Source organism: Lathamus discolor, chromosome 6 (assembly GCF_037157495.1).
Source record: "Lathamus discolor isolate bLatDis1 chromosome 6, bLatDis1.hap1, whole genome shotgun sequence".
NCBI classification, from domain to species: Eukaryota; Metazoa; Chordata; class Aves; order Psittaciformes; family Psittacidae; genus Lathamus; species Lathamus discolor.
The window spans coordinates 15,183,002-15,208,394 of record NC_088889.1 but is presented as its reverse complement, the minus strand read 5'-3'; the positions used below and the strand labels follow the sequence as shown (position 1 = coordinate 15,208,394).

Sequence of the window (25,393 nt, the reverse complement as noted above, 5' to 3'; positions counted from 1 at the left end):
AGATGCTATGGTTGCAGGGTGTCCTGTAAGTAAACAAATGGAAAAGAAGCATTTTATTGATGCTTGAATGAACAGGTCTTTGATAGATATGACATAATTTTGTTTTTCCACAGTGTAGTTAAACACATTTGTTATCTAAATGTAGACCAGCAGCTGGTACAACAAGCTGCTCCTGTCAGTGCTGATGTTAACTGCAGAACTTGTCTGGGAAGAGGCAGTACCTCCTCCAGGCTGGAACAGTGATTCAGCCAACCTAACGTGAACAGAATAACGCGCTGTGAGCTGCTTTGGTAGCATAGGGGTGATTATTTAAGGATGAAAATAGCATATTCTGTATTTCTGTATAATGTAAACTAAGATATTATGGCATAATATGCTTAATTGGAGAGGGGGGTTGTTTGCCGTCAGGTGCAATATTCTGGCAATAGTAGGTTTTGGATAAGGTACAATGTTAACTTTAAAAAAAATCATTTTGGGATATCCTTTTACTGTACGCGCTTTAATATTGTTATTTGGATTATTTTTTCACTGAAACACGTCTGATTTTGTTGAACTTGTGCTTCTGGATTGAGAGGGTAGGGGTTGTCCTTATACATTTAAAACAGAATTTAGGAATGTTACTATCCATGTCTCAAATCTCCTTTAAAAAATCCTGTTGTTTTACCTGGCTTATGTAAAGATCAGACCCTCTAAATTTCATCAGCTCCTGTGCTTGGAAAATTGAATGGAGTAGCTGCTCTGGGTATTTCTATAGAAGCTGTAATGTTGTGATGCTTCTTGGCTGTTCTTACCCTGAAATTGGCATCTGTCTGCCTCTGTCCAAATTTTCTGTTTTGATTCAAGAATTGTATTTGCTTGTGCTGCTGCTTGTAGCACAGAACTTGCTGTGTGCAAAAGCAATGCCATTTTGGCATTCCATAATCACCAGTTACATTTTTATTGCAAGTCCCATTAGAAAGCGTTTTAATTATGGATTATCATTATAATAATTACATCAGAATAGCTATTTTGGTAAATTTCCAGTGGTGTACAAGCGCTTACAGAGTGCAGAGCCTCTCAGAGACCTTTCAGTGCATTAAATATGTGCTGCTGGAATCAGGAGTCTCTGTAAAATTTTTCCTATAATTTTTAGCTTTTCAGATACTTTTTAGCTTTGTGTATTTTCCATTTAAATGCTTGCATTGCATTAAATACATATTACATGCTTGCTTTCCATTCTCAAGTGCTGGTAATATTTCTGAAATGAAGTATGTGAATGGTAAAAATTGTCTTACAGGTTTCAACAAGGGCTTGCTGTGCAAGCTAAATGAAAAGTTCAGCCCAAGAGGGAAAAGGTGATAGTCAGGTCATTAAATGCTTTCATAAGAGCTTGTTTTGTGTAGGTTTATTAATTATCTAGCACATGACTCCACATTGGAGGGCAGCTGTAACAGCCCGTTTAGAACTTAAATGTATCTGTAGATCTGTTCTTGTTCCCATCCTTCCCCCAGCCCTCATTTCTGCCCAGTGCTGCCCTTTTACTGCCCACACTAGCACGATTATCTGTATGGTCCCATTGTAAACTGCATCACTGCAGTTTGTCTGAAAAAATGGAACCCCATCTGGAAGATGCAAGTGAGTGGTGAGGAGGCAGGGGATGACAGCAGTGACAGGGAATGCCTGATCTGCTTTATGGCAAAGACAGCATTTCCGTGAAGGGCAAGCTTGCCTGTTGTTTGGAAAGCAGTGCTGAGGAGGGAGGCACTCATACTTGGAGCACCTGGATTTCCACAGGGATCTTGTAATCAACTAACCAAGCAGCTTGTTCTTTTGATCCTGCTGAGTCCGATTATTCTTGAAAACAAAATGCGAATCACCATCATGCTTACTTTGTTTGCATCCTAAAATTTCCATCTTTCTTCTGAAATAAAATGAGTCTGCATGTATCATAGAGCAGCAATCTTAATGTGTCTGGTCTGAGAGCAGATGAATCCTTGAAGAGCAGTGGCAGAAGATGACTTGTGTCTTGCAGTTGCTCTTTGAAATCCACCTTGAGTAAGACTTGAGTTGGCATTTCTTCAGTGCGGCTAAGCTTTTGGAAACAGCCCCCTTCCATTTCCTCTGGCTTGAGCAGGTCTCAATTTTTATTACTCATGTCTGCTACTCTCACTTTGACTTACTAAATTTAGCTCAAGTCAGCCCTGAGTTTCCTCAATAACTCCTGGTATTATTTCCTCAAAGAGGCAGTGAGTGCTGCCCTCCATATGAGGGAACCCCAGAGTAGTGAAAGCAGTTGAGGAATGCTTTAGTGCATAATTTACCATTTTTGTGAGCAAATCAAGGAATGGATCTACACAGTTTTGCAGGCAGTAGTGAGAGCTGAGGGTTGTTTTTCCTGTGGGGACATCCCATTGCCCTATCTCTTAACTCGAGAGTTCAGAGTAAGAAGTTGGCTGGTCTAACACTTTTAAAATTAAATACCATTCCCTTTTGCTTAGCTATGGATCATCTGACTGAAAAGAGTCTGTAAAGGTAACTTGGAAATAAAATGAGTGACATTTTCGAGCCTTCAGGCATTTTGCTTTGTTACCAGGTATCAGGGTCATTTTATAACATTAGTGAACTAGCTGAAGCTAGCTTGGCTTGTAGCTCCCCAGTTTTTAATGCAATATTTGTAAATGCTACACATGAGTAAAATTAGTAGCATAAGATTAAAAAACTCCAAAGCAATAATCCTAAATACGTTAATTTATCTTCAGAATATATTTCCTTGAGCAAGGATGTATACCTATGAAAACAGGGTTCATTATTTTAATCGGAGGAAGACAAGCACATTTTATTTATGGTGAGTCTCAAAGCATCTATTTTCAGGCCATTGCTTCTTTCATGGAAAATAACAATATGTCAAAATGCTTTCTAAGGTATGTGTTGCATCTGTGCCTCAGTGGTGGGGTTTTTTCCTTAGAAAAATCAGAAATTGTAGTTGTTGCCATGTGTATAGATTTAAGAAATTGTTGCTTTGGGGTCAGTATTTCAACATCTATTTGTATTGCAAAGGAGAAGAATTCTCTGCCTGTTCAGATGAGGATTTATTACTTCAGTTGGTAGTAAGTAGAGGGACTTGCCATCTGATAAAATAACTCAAAATATTTAAAAGCCAGAAGAAGGAAAACAAAAAAAAAAACAAAAAAAAAAAAACCAAAAAACCCAACCCCTCCCCAAAAAAAGAAAAACCAAAACACAGAAACCACAGCTACACCACCTTTATAGCAGAACAGAGAAGCATATTGTTTGACATCTTTATCAGTGACATGGACAGTGGGATTGAGTACACCCTCGGCAAGTTTGCTGATGACACCAAGCTGCGTGGTTCAGTTGGTACGCTGGAGGGAAGGGATGCCATCCAGAGGGACCTTGACACGCTTGTGAGGTGGGCTGGCAACATCCTTATGAAATTCAACCATGACAAGTGCAAGGTCCTATACCTGTGTCAGAGCAATCCCAGGCACAGGGGGAAGTTGCCTCAGGAAGTTTAGTGAAAAGCATAACAGTTAAATGTTTTAGTAAATATAAAGTTCATAATTAGCAAAACCTTCAGTCGGTAATTTGTCTTCTTAAGGTCAGCATGCAATGCAGTGTATTCCGTGGGTCCTGAAGGAGCTGGCGAATGAAGTGGCTAAGCCACTGGCCATCATATTTGAAAAGTCATGGCAGTCAGGTGAAGTTCCCGATGACTGGAAAACGGGAAATATAACCCCCATTTTCAAGAAGGGGAAAATGGAAGACCCGGGAAATTACAGACCAGTCAGTGTCACCTCTGTGCCTGGCAAAATCTTGGAGCAGATTCTCCTGGAAGGCATGCTAAGGCACATGAAAAACAACAAGGTGCTTGGTGACAGCCAGCATGGCTTCACTAAGGGGAAATCCTGCTGACCAATTTGGTGGCCTTCTATGATGGGGCTACAGAACTGATGGACAGGGGTAGAGCAGTTGATGTCATCTACCTGGACTTGTGCAAAGCGTTTGACACTGTCCCACACGACATCCTTCTCTCTAAATTGGAGGGATACCAATTTGATGGATGGACCGCTCGGTGGATAAAGAACTGGCTGGATGGCCACACACAAAGAGTTGTGGTCAATGGCTTGATGTCCGTCTGGAGACCAGTAACGAGTGGTGTCCCTCAGGGATCGGTGTCGGGACCAGTCTTGTTTAACATCTTCATCGCTGACATGGACAGTGGGATTGAGTGCACCCTCAGCAAGTTTGCCGATGACACCAAGCTGTGTGGTCCGGTTGACACGCTGGAGGGAAGGGATGCCATCCAGAGGGACCTTGACACGCTTGTGAGGTGAGCTGATGCCAACCTCATGAAGTTCAACCATGACAAGTGCAAGGTCCTACACCTGGGTCAGAGCAATCCCAGGCACGGCTACAGGTTGGGCAAAGAAGAGATTCAGAGCAGCCCTGCAGAGAAGGACTTGGGTGTGCTGGTCGATGAGAAAATGAACATGAGCCGGCTTCAGTGTGTGCTTGCAGCCCAGAAAGCCAACCGTATCCTGGGCTGCATCAAAAGGAGCGTGACCAGCAGGGCGAAGGAGGTGATCCTGCCCCTCTACTCTGCTCTTGTGAGACCTCACCTGGAGTATTGTGTGCAGTTCTGGTGTCCTCAACATAAAAAGGACATGGAACTGCTGGAACAAGTCCAGAGGAGGGCCACGAGGATGATCAGGGGACTGGAGCACCTCCCGTATGAAGACAGGCTGAGGAGGTTGGGGCTGTTCAGCCTGGAGAAGAGAAGGCTGGGTGGGGACCTCATAGCAGCCTTCCAGTATCCGAAGGGGACTTATAGGTATGCTGGGGAGGGACTCTTCATCAGGGACTGTAGTGACAGGACAAGGGGTAATGGGTTAAAACTTAAACAGGGGAAGTTTAGATTGGATATAAGGAGGAAATTCTTTCCTGTTAGGGTGGTGAGGCACTGGAATGGGTTGCCCAGGGAGGTTGTGAGTGCTCCATCCCTGGCAGTGTTAAAGGCCAGGTTGGATGAAGCCTTGGGTGGGATGGTTTAGTGTGAGGTGTCCCTGCCTATGTCAGGGGGTTTGGAACTAGATGATCTTAAGGTCCTTTCCAACCCTAACTATTCTATGATTCTGTAGTGGAGGAGCATGCTCAAAACATTGAGAAATGCAATTGTTGCATATTTGATTTGACATCAGTGAGGTGGCAGTTAATAAAAATTTGACAAAACAGAGCTTTTGTGCACTTCTAACAGAATGCATTTTGCAAGGCATAAAGGAGCATGCAGAGTTGGGGGTTGGTTTTGTGTGCTTTTGAATGTTTGTCCATAATCGCCCATAGAATCATAGAATAGTCAGGGTTGGAAATGACCTTAAGATCATCCAGTTCCAACTCCCCTGCCATGGGCAGGGACACCTCACACTAAACCATCCCACCCAAGGCTTCGTCCAACCTGGCCTTGCACACTGCCAGGGATGGAGCATTCACAACTTCCCTGGGCAACCCATTCCAGTGCCTCATCAAGTCCAGTCTTTACTCCAGGACTGCCAAGTCCACCACTAAACCATGTCACTAAGAGCCTTGCCTACACATTTTTGGAACCCGTTCAGGGCTGGTGATTCCACTGCTTCCCTGGGCAGCCTGTTCCAATACCTGATCACCCTTTTGATGAAGAAATTAATCATAATATCCAATATAGACATCCCCTGGCACACCTTGAGGCTGTTTCCTCCTGTCCTGTCACTTGTTACTTGGGAAAACAGACCAGAAGTTCCATGGCAGTGTTCAAGGCCACGTCAGATGGGGTTTTAAGCAGCCTGGTCTAGTGGAAGCTGTCCCTGCCAATGGCAGAAGGGTTGGAACTTGATTGATCTTGAAGGTCCCTTCCAACCCAAACTGTTCTCTGATTCTAAGTTTGGGACCTGCTGGAGGCTGGACCATGTCTTGGTAATCTCAGCTGATGTGAACAGGAACCTTCCAGATCCAAGTGCATTTCACAAAATTTTGGATAAGGAAAGAGAGCTTAGCGCTGCTTTTGGGAGGGGAGACTTGAAGCTTTTTCCAAAAGCTCTGGCAGAATTGCTAGGCTGCACTGTTTTTTCCACTCTTATATCTCACATTAGAAAGGAAACGTTTAGTTAAAAAAAATCCTGTGTTAGATTGCCTGTTAATAGGTTTGGTAATACCTGGATCCTGTAGAACAGGAAGAAAACCTGTAGCTATTTGAAGATGGGGATGTCAGTAGCTCTAGCAAGTATTTGTAAAGGTTACAGCTGCTAATGATGTATAAATAGTTTGGATGTTTTTTCACACTCTGTTAGGACTGAGTTATATACTAGTTCCTTCACTTAAAGTAATTGTTGCTGTGTGGAAGTTTATGCTTTATTCATAAAACCTTTCTATGCTTTTAGTGCTTTTAAGCCTAAAAGCTTTAGAATTGAATTTTGGATTGCTGCTTGCCTGGTTTCCTTCTAAGCTTAACTGTTTCTGAATTCATCCAGCTAGCCATCATACTCCTTAATGCAGAGAAAGTTAAGGTGTCTTGGCAATGCTAAAGAACTATTCCAAAGAATATTCATTTAGATTTTAGGTCCCTACATTTCCTGGTGCTAGTAACCATATGATTTTGTTCAGACGGGCATGTTTCTCTTGTTTTGGTTACTCAGAGTCTCTGGGAATGTTAATGTATTTGCTGAACTTTTTATCTTCTTGATAATCTAGAAATTCCTTGTGACTGAAGTCGGCTCTCACACAAGCATCCAGAGAGGCATGTTGTGTGGGGTGATAGTGCAGAGGGTTGCTTAGTGCTTTGCAAGGCTAGGTCAGTTCCGGCCTTAAATCAGCTCTAATTTAAGCAGATCCTCTTCCTGAAATATTCCCCCTACCTCCCCACCATCATGGGAAGGACATTCTGCCATCTCTTTAAACTAGAGACTAGGAGATTAGGAGTGCAATCAAACCAGGCTTTAGAAATAGAGATGGTGATCATTTGCATTTCTTGGCTGTTTGGTCAGGCCATCGATAATGGCTTTGGAAGAAAGCATGTTCCCTCTTCCCCCTCTTTTTTTTTTTTTTCCCCTTCTTAGAAAGTAGGTTTCAGTTATGGAAAAGCGTGTTTTGACTACCAGCTTCAAAAATTCTGTACACTGTTGAGCTGCTTTTTTAGTATCATAGCGGGCCTTTCCTGGGGAAAAAAACCCATGACAGAGTAGGAGTATTCATTATCTTTGTAGAAAATGTTTTTGCAAGGCACTGGCTTTCGTACTCTTTCCTCAGTGAAGTGTGTTCCTCTTGCTGTGCAGCTGATACGGCTGAAGTAAAAACGTTGAAGGCATTTTGCCCAAAGCCACCATCTTTCTGCAGAACTGGGGAGCTGCTTGTGATGGCTGAATTTCATCTCTATGCTTGTTCCATCAGACATATCTGCCTTAGCTCTTCTACGCAGTCTAAATCCTGCTAGCGACCTGTGTCCAAACAGAGCGACAGCTGCCCTGGGAGATTAAGAACAAGTTTGGTCAATACTTCTAAGTTTTTATCTCTATTTTCACCTCCAGTGGATCCTTATGGGGGAGATTTGGGCAGGTCCTGACTTCATCTTGCAGCTGTCTGCTCTGTACTCTTGACTTAGTTTTAAAGGGGCCTGAAACTCAGGACAGGAGCTTGGCAGAGTTGTTTGCATAGGAGTGCTGTGTTGATGCAGAAAGTGCTCATCAAATGGAGCAGCTTAAGTGATTACTGCCTCAGGTACTGCTATTGATTCAGGTTAAACTGTCTCATTCCTACTGAAGGAGAGCAGAGGAGTATTAATATATTCGAGGAAGGTATCTCAGCTACGGGGTTAAACTTACTAAACTGTATTTGGACTGATGGAAGTACAGATGGGAGATTAATGTCATCATGCCTTTGGTTGTAGCAGTCATTAAAAGGGGTTTGCTTTGAAAATGGGAAAAGAAATATTGAAACTCTGGGCTTTGCCTCAAATAAAAATGCCTCTGCTGCCTGGAATTGGGAACCAGCTCCTCAAAACCCAGCACTGTGGCCCCTTGGTCAGATTTAGTTTGTTGTGCTCATCTTCAAAAATGCTAATACCATTGGGAGTCAAGATTGGTGTAAAGGATAAAAAGGAAAATATAACACTTTCACAGTTTGGTTGCTTAATGATTTTGATAGAATGCGCAGATATTTTACTGTCTTGTATAATTTCATGCTGGGTTTAATTCTTTACTGATGGGTCGTGTACGCAACGAGTAAAGGAATTTGTTTTTTTCAATATGCCGTTATTCCCCTTTTCCTCCAAACAGAGAGGGCCAGATATACTTTGGGGATTAGGTATGTTAAGTTTCTCACATCCCTTGAGGGAGGTGCATCAATGTTCATGTTCAGATATGCTTTAAAAGTTAGGTCTTCTAAAAGGACAGTTAGCCTTTTCATCTGCTGCTGCACGTTGAAACACTAATAAATGACCCTATTTCTCACTCTGAGAGCTCTCAAGCTTTCCAATTTGGTATGTAAAATTAAAATAAAATTCTGACTTTTCAAGCAATATTTTTAATATTTTTCTGTGTGCTGAAAAGTACCTAATGGCTGATTTCAGTGATTCAAGATTTTCAAGTTGGTGGTCAAGTTCTTAATTTTCAGTCACATTTTACCCCAAACCCACCAGAGTGAACAGATATCTTTCAGATTAATCAGCATGGTTTATGTTAAGCTGATAGTGTAATATAGTTAAAGTTTTTTAAACTCTTTTCAGCGTGTAATGCACAGAATTTTTCATTATATGAGAGTTTAAGTGCTTCATAACAAAAGCATGAGGTTGAGGTAATTAGCTATGTTAGTAATCATTGAAAAGTTGTAATGCAAGAAATGTGTTGTTGCTGAATGCATTTGCTGTATTTGATAAAGAGCACCAACAGTAGCCTTTACAGGAACATGTTCTTTTTTTCTTTTTTTGTAGGATGCGAGATGCTGCAAGAAAAATAGAAGAAAAGTATTTTTCTGATATCTCAACGCTTGCTGAATTTCTTCCAGTTGAGTGGAGATCAAAACTTACACTCGATGAAGGTACATTGCTTGCTTCTTCTGCTGCAGGCTGCAAAATTGTCCCCAGAAGTTCACGCTGTGTTCTATGCGCATGCCTTGTTTGGATTTTATCGTTCTCCTGCATGTAACTCAAGTCTCTGTTTTCCCTCAGACACTGTGGACTCCATTACTCCAGATAAAGTACGAGGTTTAAGGGATATGCTGAACAGCAGTGCAATGGATATCATGTATTACACCAGTCCTCTTTACAGAGACGAAGTGAGTGTGGTTTTATGTTGTTTTTACTAGAGCAGGGCATAGAGGCTGAAACAGATTGGACTTAGTGTAAGGAATGTTTCCTTCTGAGAGACCCTGCATGAAGAATACAAACACTTCGCAAGTATGTAGTGGTCATCCATAGTAATCAAAATACAGAATTTTAAGAGTGAGAGGAGTAGAGAAACAGCAAGAAGTGCAATCAGTGTAATTTATTTAGAGCATAAATAACTATCTAAAATGGGAGCTTGGAAATGCGAAGGGTTTTTTACGGGATTTTCTTGCAACTGCATATTCAGAGCAATGGGAGGCCATGGAGTTGAGATTATTTTTACCTCTTGCAAAATCCGTAGACATTTGTCACTTAATTTTTGTCAGTTCTGAACTCAGATGTGATGGCAGCATGTGCAAACATTCCTGAACCAGTTTTAATGCACTTGTGTATTTGCCTTGCAGGAAAAAACAAGATGACCCTCAATTGCCTGTTTGTTAGGGGACTGTTTGTATATTGGATGCTCCCATCTTACCTTGCCACGTTTGTGTAGGCACATGTGTGCTTTTGTGTAGCTGTAGAGTGACCCCATTAATCAGAGGGGGAAAGCCTTGAATAAGTCGTAAAGTAGCCTGTAAAACATAGAATGGTTTGGGTTGGAAGGGACCTTTCAAATACATCTAGTCAAAGTCCCCTGCAGTGAGCAGAGACATCTGCAACTAGACCAGGTTACTCAGAACCCCATCCAACCTGACCTTGCATGTACAGTGCTTCACCTCAGTAGCATCCTTTGTGTATCACACTTACTGCAAAACCCCTGTGGGAATGTTTTAGGATTAGTTTCTGTAGGAATCACATTTTTTTCTGTATTGACTACATTATGTATGGAGTAGTGGCAATCTTTTTGCAGACTTGGTGCTCTGTGAATTATTAGACTGGGGCGGGGGGGGAGGGAGAGAGACTGTCAAAGTTTATATGGGGATTTGATGCTACTGTTCATTAAAATTAGGTATGTTTAAGTGCTTTAGTCTGGCAACATAATTCTTAAACCTAAACTACCTAAGAACATTTCTTTTCCTGATAGCAGCAATGGTGGTGAAATCACTACAAGCCTGTTAACACTGCCAATAGGTATGCAAAAGCCGTGCTTCTCCAGTCACTCAGTAATGCGAAGTTCAGGACTCTTTGGTTCTCAGCTGTGTATAAGGTTTTTCTGGCTGATGTGGAACTGAGCAAGAACCATCATGGCAAGTGGTGAACACTCTTGGCAGCTTCAAAATTGATTTTATTTATTTTATTTAATTTTTTTTAAAAGCTGCATTAGCGGCTTGGAGTGGTGTGGATGTCTTTTGGGGAGCAGCCTAGTGAATAAAGTTCAAGTATGCTGTCCAGCAATGCGTGAAAAATTTAATTCATTGCTCACTAGAACAGTAGTTTTGCAGGTTTATCACCATCCCTCAGGTACAAGAATTGGCAAATAACATGAGTGCTGTAGCTGTGCTTAGATCTGATTGCAAAAGACTAAGGGTTTTTTTCACCAAATTAAGTGAATTTTCTTGAAATGCTTGCAGCAGTCAACGCAGAAGTTGATCATACTTCCAGACTGCACAGATAAACCTTGTAACTTTCTCAAAGCAAAGTTGTACAATTTGAATTTCAAGTATTTGTCAAAAAAACCCAAAAGTGCTATTTCAGATAAGCTGTTAAAACCCTGAAGAACAGGTTTCTGAAATCCATCTTTGTTATTGCAGTCAAAATGTTTGGGATGAAGGTTTTCTTGTTCATTCAGCTACCGAGTTTGTGTTCTGCCAGTGAGTTGTCAGGGATGCAATTTCTTGTTTGATTCTGCTCACTTGGTTAGGAGTTGTGTGAAGCTCATAGTCATTAAATAGGTTTTGTATGGTTTTTTCACCTTTTTTGCCTTTACTTGCAGAAAGGAGTCTTGTTTTGGTTTGGGGTTTTTGGTTTGGGGGCTTTTTTGTTACTCTTCCTTATCCTGTTTTATATTCTGTGACTTAACTTTGCAGAGTTTAAATGCTGCTGTATCAAACTGAGCATTCTTCTGGAAAAGGTTGGCAGTTTTTCACGTGTTCATTGTGGCACTTTGTTCTGAGTGCTCATTCCAGCGTGGAAATGAACCTTATAACCTTGTCTTCAAGTATTCGCATAATCACATGGCCTTGGAATTAGTATTCCTGCTTGCCACTTCATCGTGCCAACATGATTCTTTGTATGCCGTGGGCACTCCTAACGCTTCCCATCCAGAAATTCTGAAAGTATCTCAAAAAGAGCTAATTAAACTTTGCTGTGCCCTTGTGAAATAGATTGAGCAATGTGGTGAGTTCAACCTAGAGAATAGTAAAGCCGCTATTCATCTAACAACACTCAACAGTACTTTGATATGAATTTTCTTTCTACTTCCAAGGATTTTTCCCACATCTGGAAGTAACATAACTGCTGCTTGAAAGCATTTGACCACTCTTACACAGCTATCTTCTTTCAAGGGGGAAGAAACCTTGTCATACTGGTTTTCACATGAAAGGACAAAGAGCTGTTTCAGGTGCAGCTGAATTGCTCTGCTAAATGTTACAGAGGCATGGGGGATGACCTCTGATTTCAAGCATTGTTTCTTCTGCATCATGGTAGAATATCCAAAAGGTGCCTCTGACTTCTGACATGTAATGTGATAGCAGGCAGGTATTAATAATTCAGTGCAGCCCTATGAACATATCAGTCTGGTCTCAAAGTTCACTCTCAAGGATGTCTGCAGCTACTAGATTCAGCTGTCATGTTTGTGTGTGGCTGCAGGCGAATTGTGCAGTGCAGGTCCTCATCTGCACAGTGGTCCACAGACTGTCCTGAATCCCTCTTTAAACATTATACAGATAATAAGGAAGAGCAATTAATTGGTATTTTAATGCACACATGCCTGTTTCTACATAAACAATCATTTCACATTTTAATTCTGACCTTGCTAGTGCCGTCTATGGTAACTTAATCTTGGTTCTTATTGTCTTCAGTGGGTGACTTTGTTTCACATCTCTGTCACTGAAGCTTCCTATTTCTTTAATTTATTAATAGCTGTAACAGATTTGAAAGACTAATCCATGCATAGTAAATTTATTGTTGTCACTGTCATTATATCCAGTGCTATATCCAAGTACTTATTTTACTGATCTTCACTGTATTTACTTGCAGGCTGATTGTCATTCTGTAAATTATTGATACGTCTTGGCAGGAAATGCCTTTAGTACAGGATAAATATTATTTACATCCATCATCCCAAGATCACTACAGATTTAGCACCACTTCTAAAGAGAGGGAAATTGTGGTGGGTATTGAACGTTTCTCACCAGTTGAGGAAAGGAAATGAAGAAGCCAGGGTCTGGGATGTGGTGGCTGTGGGCTTGGTGTTGGAGTGATATTACAGGCTGTAGGAGGACATGGGAATGCAGTGTGATGCAGCCAACGTAGTCTTGCTCTCTTGGACAGACTTCACTTGAAATGGCTTGATGGTTTGTTACTACACTCATATTAAAAAAGGAGAATTAATGGCTATACTCTTGAAATTCAGACAAACGTTAACTTTTCCTAGAGCTTTCATCATCCGTCTTTGATAGGAGGTTTTGCAGTGGAAATGTCCTGCTCTTACACAATTTTTTGCTCTTCAGCAATAAAAGGCAATTGTTTTGTGTGTGCTTGAAAATGAGAGGGATGTAAGGCAGGAAATTTTTATCTGAAGACTATTTTGACACTGGTTTTGCTTGTTCTGTTGAGCCTCATAGTCAAGGAGCTGCTTGGCAGCACTTTCTGGACTGGTTTAATTTATTTGATTGTCCTAGAATGTATTTTCAGTTAGAAAGTGGTGGGTTACTGTTCTCTCTGAACCTGAACTTAGTCTTGAATGCAGTGACTTGGTTGAAAATGGGTTAGACTCAGCTTTTCAACAGCAAAAGGAGTACTGAGAGAGACTCTCAGTTCAGGACTTGTTAGCAATTCCTTTTCTGTAATGTCACTAAGACACGCAACCATTCCTTGTTTGTTCATACAGCCGAGTTCTGGCCTCTCAGTCTGTTGTTGTGACACTCTTCTTTTATCCATCAGTGATGCCACCAGGGAATACAATGACTGTTGTATTCTGGAGGGTCAACAGTCTTACCATCTCTGCGTTGTGTGCTAGCATGTTCTCCTGGTTCACGTAAGGAAACACTCCTTATCTTTGCTTTCATGGTCCTTTACAATCCATCCTTGAGCTGCAGCGCTTTCATTGGTTTCAGGGACCTTCTACTACCTCGAGTTGGCTCACACACCTTCTTATTGCCTGCTTGCTGAATTTCAAGTGAGTTTGTGCTTTCTCCTGAAGTTCTCTTGACATTTGGAGGGAGCCGCTTGCAAAACTGAGAGTTCCTTAGATCTCCTTAAAATTCTTTTTCCATGAAGCCTACCAAAACAGTCACGCTATTCAAGCTGGAGGGATCGCAGAGGTCAAGTTTCCTCCACTTCCTTTTCATATGTAGCTGCCTGTTATTTTATTCCCTCTTGGGCTTTAAGCTGTCCAGTAGGTGAGGGTTCTGTGGGTACAGCAGGGAGAAAGGACCTCTGAAAGTTACAGGAAGGGCGTGATCAGAGCTGAGAGCAGTCAGAGCTCAGAAGAGGACAACCAGCGTAACCCAAGAGGAGAGTAAGTGTTTTTGTTGGCTTTGACAGATCAAAGAAGTTGGGATGGCAGTGCTCTATCCAAGTTTTGGCAGCAAGCAGGTCATTGAGGATTTGAGCAAAAGTAGTGCAAGCTCTGCATCACTTCTGTGCTTAAGGTGCCAGCAGAGGCTTTGTTTCCTTCTTTTCTTGAAAAAAATAATTTCCTGGATATTGAGGGGAAAATGTCATCTTCTACCCCTGGTACTTTTGGCATGCACTGAAAAGCCCCTTCGAGCCCAATGATCTGCCTGCTACAACGAGTGGGGGGTGAAGTTCTTCCTCCTGCCTGTGTTGTGGTTTAGATCCAGCTGGTAACTCAGCACCATGCAACCATTCGCTCACTCCCTCTTCCCCACTTCCGGGCAGGATGGGGAGTAAAATCAAAAGAATTTAAACCTCACAGGTTGAGATACAAACAGGTTAATAACTAAAATAAAGTAAAATATAGTGATAATAGAAAGAATACCAACAACAGTGATAGTAGGAAACGGCAAGAGAAGAAATCACAAGTGATGCACAATACAATTGCTCACCACCCACTGACCAATGCCCACCCCAACCCAAGCAGTGATCTGTCCCTTCTGGGTAGCTCCCCCCAGTTTATATACTGGGTACGACGTGCTGTGGTATGGAATACCCCTTTAGCTAGTTTGGGTCAGGTGTCCTGTCTCTGCTCCCTCCTGGCTTCTTGTGCCCCTCCTCAGTGTCAGAGCATGAGACTGAGAAGTCCTTGATCAGGCTACTTGGCAACAACTGAAACATCAGTGTGTTGTCAGCATTGTTCTCAGATTGAAGCCAAAACACAGCACTGCACCAGCTACTAGGAAGAAAATTAGCTGTTACAACTGAAACCAGAACAGCCTGGAACTCCTTGGTGTGGGTCCAGGAGGTGTCTGTCTGTCCACCACGCACAAAGGCAGCTTCCCTTCTGCTTTGCAAGAAACAGGCATGCTTGTTTATGACTCTGTCTTTCAAGGCTGCTTTTGCATCAGAGGAGGAATGAACATCTGTTTTGTATGCTGGTGCCAGGGATTTAAAGGTTTGCTTTCCCAGCTCAGCACAGAATGCTGTTAATGTTCTGCACAAAAGGGTTTCAGCAGCTCTTCATGTTTCACTGCTTACACAATTACTTGCTCCCCGTCACAATCCAGCAGTTCAGGCTTACCCACCACCAAAGAGATAGTTAGAGACATGATCTTTCTGCTCTCATTATCAGCCTTGCCGCTGCTCCTTCTGCCTCAGATGCCAGTGGCATGTCTCATCAGATTCAGACTCCCATCTTGTCTTTATAAAACACATGCCCTTGCCACCGGGATTCCTGAATGGGTGGAATAGGTGGGCTGTTATTCTCTGCCTTCTTGGAAGCCATATGCCAAGCAGGCATTCAGCTGGAAAGCATAGAGGATTTTTAGTGTGATCAAGTCCAACAGCCTGTTTCTTGGTCAGTAGTCTGGTTTTTGGCTTCCCCTCAAATTGCACAGCTGTCATGATGGCTTTCCATGAATGTGCAGAAAGACTGTTCCTTACTTTGCCTTTAATTTGGTTTGTGAAGGGCATTGAGCATTTAACCTCAGTTTGTCAGAGTATGAACTAACGCCTTCTGAGCAACTTGATCCTGTGGTCTTGAATTTCCGGCATGGAAGATCTATTGGCAAAACTTCAGCTGATAAAGAGAGCTTCAGGCAACTAGTAATGTAGTAATCAATCTCCTTTTCATGAAGCAGAAATGAAACACAATCCCAGAAGAGCTTCACAGGGGAACAGCTTCATACGCATCTGCTGAGTTGTCTGGTGGCATTTTTAATCCATTCCCCCAGTTTTGCTGAGGTTGTTGGCTGCTGGAAATCAAGTCTCTCCCTTACCCTTTGGGACCAGCATAGAAATATGCAAGGAGCATGTTCAGTTCTTGGATGCTGCTCCATCAGTCTGTATCACAGCCTGCCTGGAGTGTCTGTGGCTTGAGCAGGTCTGAAAATGTAATAGTTCATAAGGGCTCTCCCTAGCTCGAGCATTGTGTGCCTGCTTATGACATGCCATAAAATCAGTCTCAGAAATGTGGTGGCATTAAAGGCTCCAGTAAAGTCCTGCTTTATTTGTATTTCATTTTCTCTGGGTATCTATGAGTATTTGCAGTCTTACATCTGCAAGGCTTGTAGCATTTTAATCCTCCACAAAACTTTTGTACTGAAACAGTTGGTCTGCAAAAGGTGCTTAGGGAATTTTTCCCGAAAAATCAGAAGAGGGGAAAGGGACTTTTTTAGAAAAGAGCAGAAGAACCCTGGGAGATTATTCTAGGGCAAAGATTTTACCTTTCTTTGAAATATTGCTGTTTCCTCCGGCTGATGGTAAACTAACGCTGTGGTAGAAAGGTCAGCCGGGAGAAAGGGATTTGATATGGCTGTTTTTTGAAGAAATAGGAAGTGTTCCCTTTGCTGCGGTGGTTTGGTCTGTTCAGTAACAGATATAAAAGCCTGCTGGGTTTCATGGTCCTTCTGGAAGAGCTGAGGGTAGTGAAGCAGAGCGGAGCAGGCAGCAAGTTAGCAGTCAAAGCAGCAAGCAGGGTTTGTGGGAGCAGCTGTGCAGGTGAAAAACAATCTCCTGGGTCTCCTGCTGCCACATTTATTCCTTCATGAGATATTTGAGCTTGTTTAGTCTGGGGGAGAAGCCTTAGGAGATGGTAATATGGGTTGGGAAGAAACTCAAGGAAACTCTAGCCCTTTTGTGTGGAAAGCCCTGCTTGGAGGGCTGCCAAAGACTGTGCACAGCTGTGAGTGCTGGAGACATGGCTCTGGATGTTCAGCACTACTGGTCCCCAAAATAAGGTGACAGCCTGGAAGGAGGAGGCAAGAGGGGAGATGGCGAGAGTGAGAGGGGTCTGGTCATGCTGCATTCCACTGTTCCACTTTTCTGTTTTCCTGGATAATTCCTGCTTTCCTGTTTTCTGGTAGAAACAGAGGGTGCTTCCTAAGGATGATAACAGACCCCATGGACCTGCAGGTGGTTGTATGCTGCTTAACCAAAGAATTTTTTAGCTGGGACTTAAAATGAATATGCTTTTCTTTTCCATTTCCCCCCCCTTACTATATACCAAAGTGTTCAGTTTCTAATCTTAGTGCTGGTACGGAGCTGTTGGCAAGACAGAAACATCCATAAGTGCTCACTGCAGATGAAGGGCATCTCTTTCTCTCATAGCAGTAAACCAGACCATTCATGGTGCTTGAAAATCTGGAGGCTTTACTACTGCAGACCTTCTACTCTACAATTAAGTTAGGTAACAAGTGATTCAGAGTTTAAAACCAATCTGAATTAGATGATTTAGTTGAATTAAATGCTTGGACTTTGGTTTGCAGGCTTCCAAATTTGTGGCTATTTGAAAATTGATGCACAGTTTCTTAGTTGCTGTCTCAGTAGCAGCATGTTTCTAAGGAGCAGGACAGTTGAGAAATAGGGTTGGGCTATCCAGAATATTCTGTCCTATGCCCTCTGATTGCAAGAGAACAAGACCTTTGTAATGAAATGCCAGGATGCCAGAAGATTACATAACCTGCACTGTGCCTATGGGCTGTGGGGGAGACTGATATATCATTCTTCCTGGAAGATATCTGCTTTTCCAGGGAAATAGGGTTGTTGAGCAAGTTGTGAAGGACATTGGGAGTGATATTTTTTATGCAACAAGAAGCGGAGGGAAGTAGGTGAGTAGTTATGTGTCTTGTCCCACCAGAGAAAATATTTGGGGCACTGGAACATATTACTAGAGGATTTCTTCAAACCAGATAGTATTACTCATCTCCCTGATGTACTGATGGATGCTGGAGGCCGTGATGAGTCCAGCAGTAGTTTGCTTGGCTTTTTTTACACTTGCCAACTCTGAAGCCAGTCCATCTGGAGTGCCCACTGTATGGCTGCGGTCCCGTGCTCCATGCTGGATATCAGCATTCGCTCATTTCACCGAGCTCCTCTCAGGAATCCCAAAACCCTTTGATTTCAACAGATCCCTGCTATTTTGTTCAAGGTTTTAATCAAGACCTTTTTAAATGGAGAAAATGCCAGCCACCCAAAGCTAGTCCTGATTTCTATTTTCAGTTCCAAATCTTGCTATAACCTCTGTGTGTTTGTTCATGTGTGAAAGTAGTGCCCAAAGTCTCTATAGAGCTAAATGCAGGAATAGGCAGCATCACAGTCAAAAATACTTGGAAGTGGGTATTCTGATACTTGTTTCACTAAGCTGTTGCAAGGCTTTGTTAATCATTTCACAGTGCTTTAGGCACAGGGTTTGATGTGTGGATTCTCACTCAGTAAAATGTGTATCAAACACTGACAGCCCTAGTGCCATTCATATTTATATTCAGTAATGATTCAGGGTCTTGAAAAATCATGTTCAAATTACATGTTCCAGAGCTTTCATTTCCTGTTCCTAACAAGGGAGCGATTTGCAATTTCTTGTTTGGCCTCCTCTGTGCCATAGCCTGGAAGCATTGCTCAGTTACTATGCAGAGTTTCACAAGCAAAGCAGCCTTTTTTATATTGTCTGTTTCCTAAATCTCATGGCTTCCAACATTTCTCTCCAAATTATACTTTTTATGAATCTGAATATTTTTATGCGTATGTACCCTAGATGCAGGATTTGAAGCAGGTAAGCTTCTCAGAGACTCAATCAACATAGGACCAGTATGGTTTTGTTGTAGTAGTACTATAGGATTAGTCTATGATGTTTGAGAACCATGTCGCATTCCTGTTTTTCACCCCAAACCTCTCCTAGAAACCTATAGCCAGAAAATTGTTTTCTTAGCATTGTTTATATAAAATGTTTAAATTATGGCTCTACTTGTCTCATTTTTGTCTTTTCTTCTCCTCTGTTTTCCTTTTGCCTGAAATGAGGCTTTTTAATCTTCAGCAGCATAATTTCATTGTAATTCTTTGGGGAGAAATTACAATAGGTGCAGTATGGTAGGAGGGAAAGTAGGATAGAAAGCTGCATCTCCTTGTAGCCAAACAGTAGGAAGAATAATGAGACTTGATGAGCTTGAGTATGCTTCACAGAGATCTAAAAGCAATTTGAGGATATTTTCCCAGAGCCCATTTAGGCTGTCAGTGTAGTATCTGAACGTATTCATTTTAGTGGATTTATCTTCCCAGTCTCTTACACTGATGTAGGAATTCTGTTGCTCACATTGATAAATGGAGAAGAGCTAGTATGACTTGTCTAGGGTTATGTGCCAAGCTTGTGGCAGAGATGTGAGCTGATTTCAGATCATGTGTGACTTAGGCTTCTTCCATCCTCCTTAGATTAAAAAAGGAGATGGATCTCTGAAACAGGAGAAACATTCAGTGCTCTGAAAAGGTAGGGAAACTGAGGGAGAAACAAGCAAGAAGGAAAATACACCTGTGTTAGTAATCACTGTTGTGCTAATTGAATGCTACTGAAAACCAAGTACCTCGCTATTGCTCACCTCAGAGGATACTGTTAAGTACTTTAAGAGCAGATGTAATTTGTTTAAGGGTTTATTTCAATTTAATGCTTTGGACTGTGTAGTGTAGCAATTCTAAGGTCACTAATTGTCCTGTGTGGTGCTTGCTGATGAGTCTGTAGGGGAGAGTTGAACCAAAGGAGTCAGTGACAGCCATCCAAGCTGTTGCTACTCACCATAGGATTTTCCTCATCTCCCCAGCCTAAGTGAACTGACTGTGATCCTTATCCTACATGCATGCTCAAGAAGCTGGTTGCTGTACTACAGTGACCTGAATATATATGAATATATATCCTGAACATATATGAACAGGAGTAATAAAATATTGATATTAAACTTTCTTTCTTTCTCTTCTTGAAACAGCTAGTGAAAGGGTTGCAGCAAGAGCTGAACCGGCTATACACACTCTTCTGTGCCCGAAATCCGGAGTTTGAGGAGAAAGGAGGGAAAGTCTCAATTGTGTCCCACTCACTGGGCTGTGTCATCACCTACGACATCATGACTGGCTGGAACCCAGTCAGGTTTTATGAACACTTGCTGCAGAAGGAAGAAGAGGAACTTCAAGACAGCTGGATGAGCTATGAAGAGCAACGTTTACTTGAAGAACTTCACGTAACTAAAAACCGGTAATGCATCCACTTCTGATTGTTAAAGGAGAAAACCACACCCCCAGATGTGGTCTCAAGGGATCTCAAGATACCTTTGAGTGTTTGTAAGAACACACCATGCTTGTTACCTTTTGTGGCTGATGTTGTTCTGCCGGTGCTGAATGGCAACGATAAATGCTAAAACAGAGGATCGAGCAGGCACAAGGAGCTGCTACTATAGGAGCTCTGAAGCCACACGGGGCTGTATCAGAACCAGGCAACCAGCTACTGCTCACTGACCAGAGGCACTGGGAGCAGATCATAGCCTGGAAGAAAAGTGCAAGCCAGGCCATTAGCCCTCCAGATATTTAAGGGGAAACACAACAAAGTAACTTGCAGATAAGCAGTAAGATGTAATACAGAGCTGAACCTGAGCAGTGAATTCCCAAGTTTCTAGAAGAAAATGAGAAGTTTTCTGCTAGCCTCAGCTTGGAAATTGGGCTCCACCAGCTAGATACAGGTATTGTAATTGCTGTAACTGAGCTTGCAGGGTTGCTGCTTCTCTGCGGTTCATTTACTAGCTGCTTCCTGCTGCCATATAGGAATGTTTGTGCTGTTTGGAGCATGAAGCAGCACTGTCCACTATGACAAACAGGATCTCAGTTTCAGCACCTTGCAAGTGTTAGTAGGGATTCTCAGTGTTAGGGGACCTTGCAGATCATCATGGTATCTTCACAGTGTTCAGGTGACTTCCCTGTCCTAACCTGGACATTGTGGTGCTAGTGAGACACCCATAGATAGAGAATCTAATAATAATAGCGACTTCAGCTTCAGTCTTTTAAGTAGGAGGTGAGGATAAATCATGATCACAGTTCTTTATGATTCCTCCTTGAAAACTATCTTAGTATTGGTGTTATTTTGGAAGCATTAATATAGCATCAAATCTACTGCTGTGCTGGAAATCACTATGTGATAATTAGGGATTGGTACAGGACATCTGCATCAGCTGCAAGGCTGGATAAAGTGCAGTATTCCTGAGAGAAGCGAAGTAAGAAACCTAATAAACTTGTCTAGTGGTAAGATGACCCTTCAGGCATCTCACTAGCATGTGATCAGGGGAAAATTACTATTTTCACGTGCATGCTCCAGATCCTTAGGGGAGTGCTTCAGGTTGCATCTGCAGTAATACAAGTATTATTTGATACTGGCACTTCTGTATATATAGTCAGTCTCCATTTTGCGAGCCATCTTAGTGCAGTTCAGTCTGAAATGATAGAAGATATACCATTTAGTTTCTGTAACTTCTGAATTTCTAGTGTTGTGTGGTTGGCAAACACATAGTGGATTCCTGGATATACTTATGCCTAAGTAGAGCATGTCATAGCATGTATAAATATTCCACACTGTAGAATAACATACAGCATGTGAGATGTATTGTGAACCTTCGGCAGCAGTTCACAAGAGTCACAAATTCTGCATGCCTTCTATTTTAAGACCAATTCATGTTCGTTAAAGCATACAAATGATTTTGAAAGTACTGGGAGGTCTTTGGGAAGTTTCAGCTCCAGACCTGCTTCTTTCTAATCAGATCACAGAGGTTAAGTTTAGCTTAATTGTTTACATAATGCTTTTGTGGAACTTGAGGAAGTGGTGTTCTCCTGCTCTGAAGAGGGCATAATGTTCCAGTGCTGGGACTGGGGACAGTTTTGTCAGTCCATTGTGAGTGTTTTATATTGTAGCTGCCTTTTTAAGTTCAGGCAAAGCAGAAGAAAGGTGAACAAGCTTTTTTAATGATAGCTGAAAGGGTGTGGGACACTGCCCTCCAGATATTCCACCACAGTACAGAACTCCATAATGCTTGGCCCATGGACTTTCCTGGGGCTTTGTTGTGGGGTAAGAAAAAAAATAGAAAAAGCAAAAAAGTTAAAAAAAAGAATTGATTTAGCTGCAAAACCCCCAAGGAAACAGGAGGTGAGTCACGTGCTCCTTAGGAAGGAGGGTGGGCAGATGCTTGGGGTGGTCAACAAGGAAATGGTCAGGTCTTAATTGATTCCTCCTGTGGTCAGAGAAACAAGCTTTCACATACATTGGATTTTAATCAATTGGACTGCCTCCAAGAAATACTGACGCCATCACTCTCTCTTCCCAGCAGACAAAACTGCTGGACCCCACAGGAATTCCTGTTTGGATCAGAGAGGTTAAAGCTACATTTGTTATTGGATCTCAGAAAGATCTCTGTTTTCTAGGTTGAAAGAGATAAGAGAGAGGTTACGTGGGTTAAAGGCATCCACCATATCAGAACCACCTGTCTTAAAATTTAAGGTATGTGTGTTTGAGAGTTTTTCCCTGAATGTTCTACTTGCTGTAAAAATATACCTGTAGTAAGAGTTATTCTACTTACTCTTTTTTTCTGTGTCCCTAGACATAATGTTGGTAGAATAATTTTAATGTATTGTTTGAAGTGTGTGTAGGTGTGTGTAAACATGTATATGTATTCATATAGTACTATTTATTACAAATACATGTTTATATGTAAATATATAAACCTGAATACAGATTGATAGTGTATTGTGCATGCACATACAACTGTGTGGGAAGGTAAAAGCCACTTGGCAAATTACATTAATCACATACCTTGAACAGTTTCTCTTCTACTTTGTTGACTAACCCATTTTCCTTGGGGACTCCTTCTGACATGTCGCATCTCTGAGCAAATCTGATTGAATTTCCTCCAGCAGTGGATTTTCCTTCCAAGTTATTCTGATCTGACAGCACAAGTTACTTTAAGCCTCATGAAACAGCCTGCTTTCTAATCAGCTGCACAAATTGCTAAAATTTCTCATCATTGGGGAAAGGCATTTTCTAGCTTGTCTCTAAATTGGAGGGACATCAATTTGATAGGTGGACCACTCGGTGGATAAAGAACGGGCTGGATGGCCACACACAAAGAGTTGTGGTCAGTAGCTCGGTGTCCAGCTGGAGACCAGTAACAAGTGGTGTCCCTCAGGGATCGGTGTTGGGACCAGTCTTGTTTAACATCTTCATCGCTGACATGGACAGTGGGATTGAGTGTGCCCTCAGCAAGTTTGCCAATGACACCAAGCTGTGTGGTCTGGTTGATACACTGGAGGGAAGGGATGCCATCCAGAAGGGACCTTGACACGCTTGTGAGGTGGGCTGATGCCAACCTCATGAAGTTCAACCATGACAAGTGCAAGGTCCTACACCTGGGTCGGAGCAATCCCAGGCACGGCTACAGATTGGGCAAAGAAGAGATTCAGAGCAGCCCTGCGGAGAAGTACTTGGGGGTGTTGGTCGATGAGAAACTGAACATGAGCTGGCTGCAGTGTGCACTCTGGATACAGTTGGCTTTCTGGGCTGCATCAAAAGGAGTGTGACCAGCAGGTTGAAGGAGATGATCCTGCCCCTCTACTCTGCTCTCATGAGACCTCACTTGGAGTATTGTGTGCAGTTCTGGTGTCCTCAACATGAAAAGGTCATGGAACTGTTGGAACAAGTCCAGAGGAGGGCCACGAGGATGATCAGGGGACTGGAGCACCTCCCGTATGAAGACAGGCTGAGGAAGTTGGGGCTGTTTAGCCTGGAGAAGAGAAGGCTGCGTGGAGACCTCATAGCAGCCTTCCAGTATCTGAAGTGGGTCTACAAGGATGCTGGGGAGGGACTCTTTTATCAGGGACTGTAGTGACAGGACAAGGGGTAACGGGTTAAAACTTAAACACTGGAAGTTTAGATTGGATATAAGGAGGAAGTTTTTTACTGTAAGGTTGGTGAGGCACTGGAATGGGTTGCCCAGGGAGGTTGTGAATGCTCCATCCCTGGCAGTGTTCAAGGCCAGGTTGGAGGAAGCCTTGGGTGGGATGGTTTAGTGTGAGGTGTCCCTGCCCATGGCAGGGGGGTTGAAACTAGATAATCTTAAGGTCCTTTCCAACCCTAACTATTCTATGATTCTGTGCTTCTATGTGCAACACTTTCTAGTTGCTTGACTATATGCTGAAATATTAAGCCATTAAAATGTGACATGATAGATGAGAACAATTCTTTCTTAACTTGCCACTTTTATTTCCTTCTGAGTTCAGAAGGACTTCTAGAAGCCAAGGTCAATCTTGAGCCATAAAAAAAAAAGAAAACTAACCATAATTCAATTTGTCATAGCCTTTTCCTTTTCATCGCTGCTTTAAAAGCATGTATTGTACTATTATTTCTACCATCAAGGAAGCTGGAGTCAGGCTGATACTCCTCCAGCTCTGTGGATGATTCTTTTTCACTCAGTTGTGTTTAAACTGAGATTTTACTTTTTTTTTTAACAGATCCTTTTTAGAAGGAGCAGGAAAGGAGGGGAAAAGAAAGGGGGAAGAAATGTATCTGAATTACTGCTAGGTAATTTCCATTGTAGTACATCCTTTTTCTTACCCTTACTGCAAGGAAGATGTTCTGTTTCTGTGAAGCTTTACACTAGGGAGTGTATCACGCCTGAGGCAGCACCATAAGAGCACTCTCCAAAAAGAGAGAGGTGTTCCATGAGCACAATGGTAAAGTGCTTCTGCCAAGGGAGGATTTCAACAGGATGACTGAAAGATGACTGCTCATCAGGAAGCCAGTCCAGCTTACTGAGTGTGACTAACTTGTTGAAAGAGCGTAACTGCTTTGTGCACTACCAGCACCTTCGCTCTTCATGGCAGAACAGAGCCTCTGGTTTGATCATGAGTTGCTATTCACCACAAATGCTTGATCCTCAGATTTACTTTGGTCTGTGCAATGCAGGAGACTGGAGTCTTTGGTCACTGATCTCCTTAGGTGGTATTACTCAATGAAACAGGTATGTACATCTGTAATGAAGAAGGCTAGCTGCTGTCACTATGTTGCCTCTTTTATGGACTGAAACAAATTAAGTTTTCCTGGATGACTGTCCTGGGTTCAGCTGTAGCAGTTATTTTTCTCCTTCTTAGTAGCTGGTGCAGTGCTGTGGTTTTGACTGTAGTCTGAGAACAATGCTGGTAACACATCAATGTTTTAGTTGTTGCTAAGTAACGTTTACTCCGATCAAGGACTTTTCAGTTTCATGCTCTGCCAGTGAGGAGGGGCACGGGAAGCTGGGAAGAAGCAGAGACAGGACACCTGGCCCAAAGTAGCCACAGGGTTATTCCATACCACAGCACGTCATGCCCAGTATAGAAACTGGGGGGAGTTACCCAGAAGGCCCAGATCACTGCTCAGGTCAGGCTGGGTGTCGGTCTGTGGGTTGTAGGGTGATTTTTCCACCACAGTAGAGAAAAGAAGGGCAGGAGGTACCTCAGTTGCTGCCTAGTGCTAGGATAGAAAATCATACTTGTCAA

The 25,393-nt window shown here is 42.4% G+C and overlaps 1 protein-coding gene across 8 annotated transcripts in view; it reads left to right on the top strand.

Annotated features, from left to right (window-relative positions):
• Positions 1-25,393, top strand: part of DDHD1 (DDHD domain containing 1) — a 73,124-nt gene that overhangs the window by 35,880 nt on the left and 11,851 nt on the right. For all 8 annotated transcript variants that reach the window (XM_065685248.1, XM_065685252.1, XM_065685251.1 and 5 more), the window contains 4 exons: positions 8,954-9,060; positions 9,191-9,297; positions 19,816-20,078; positions 22,286-22,361. In XM_065685248.1, the coding sequence (XP_065541320.1) occupies positions 8,954-9,060; positions 9,191-9,297; positions 19,816-20,078; positions 22,286-22,361 (553 nt within the window). The remainder of the gene's footprint in view (positions 1-8,953; positions 9,061-9,190; positions 9,298-19,815; positions 20,079-22,285; positions 22,362-25,393) is intronic.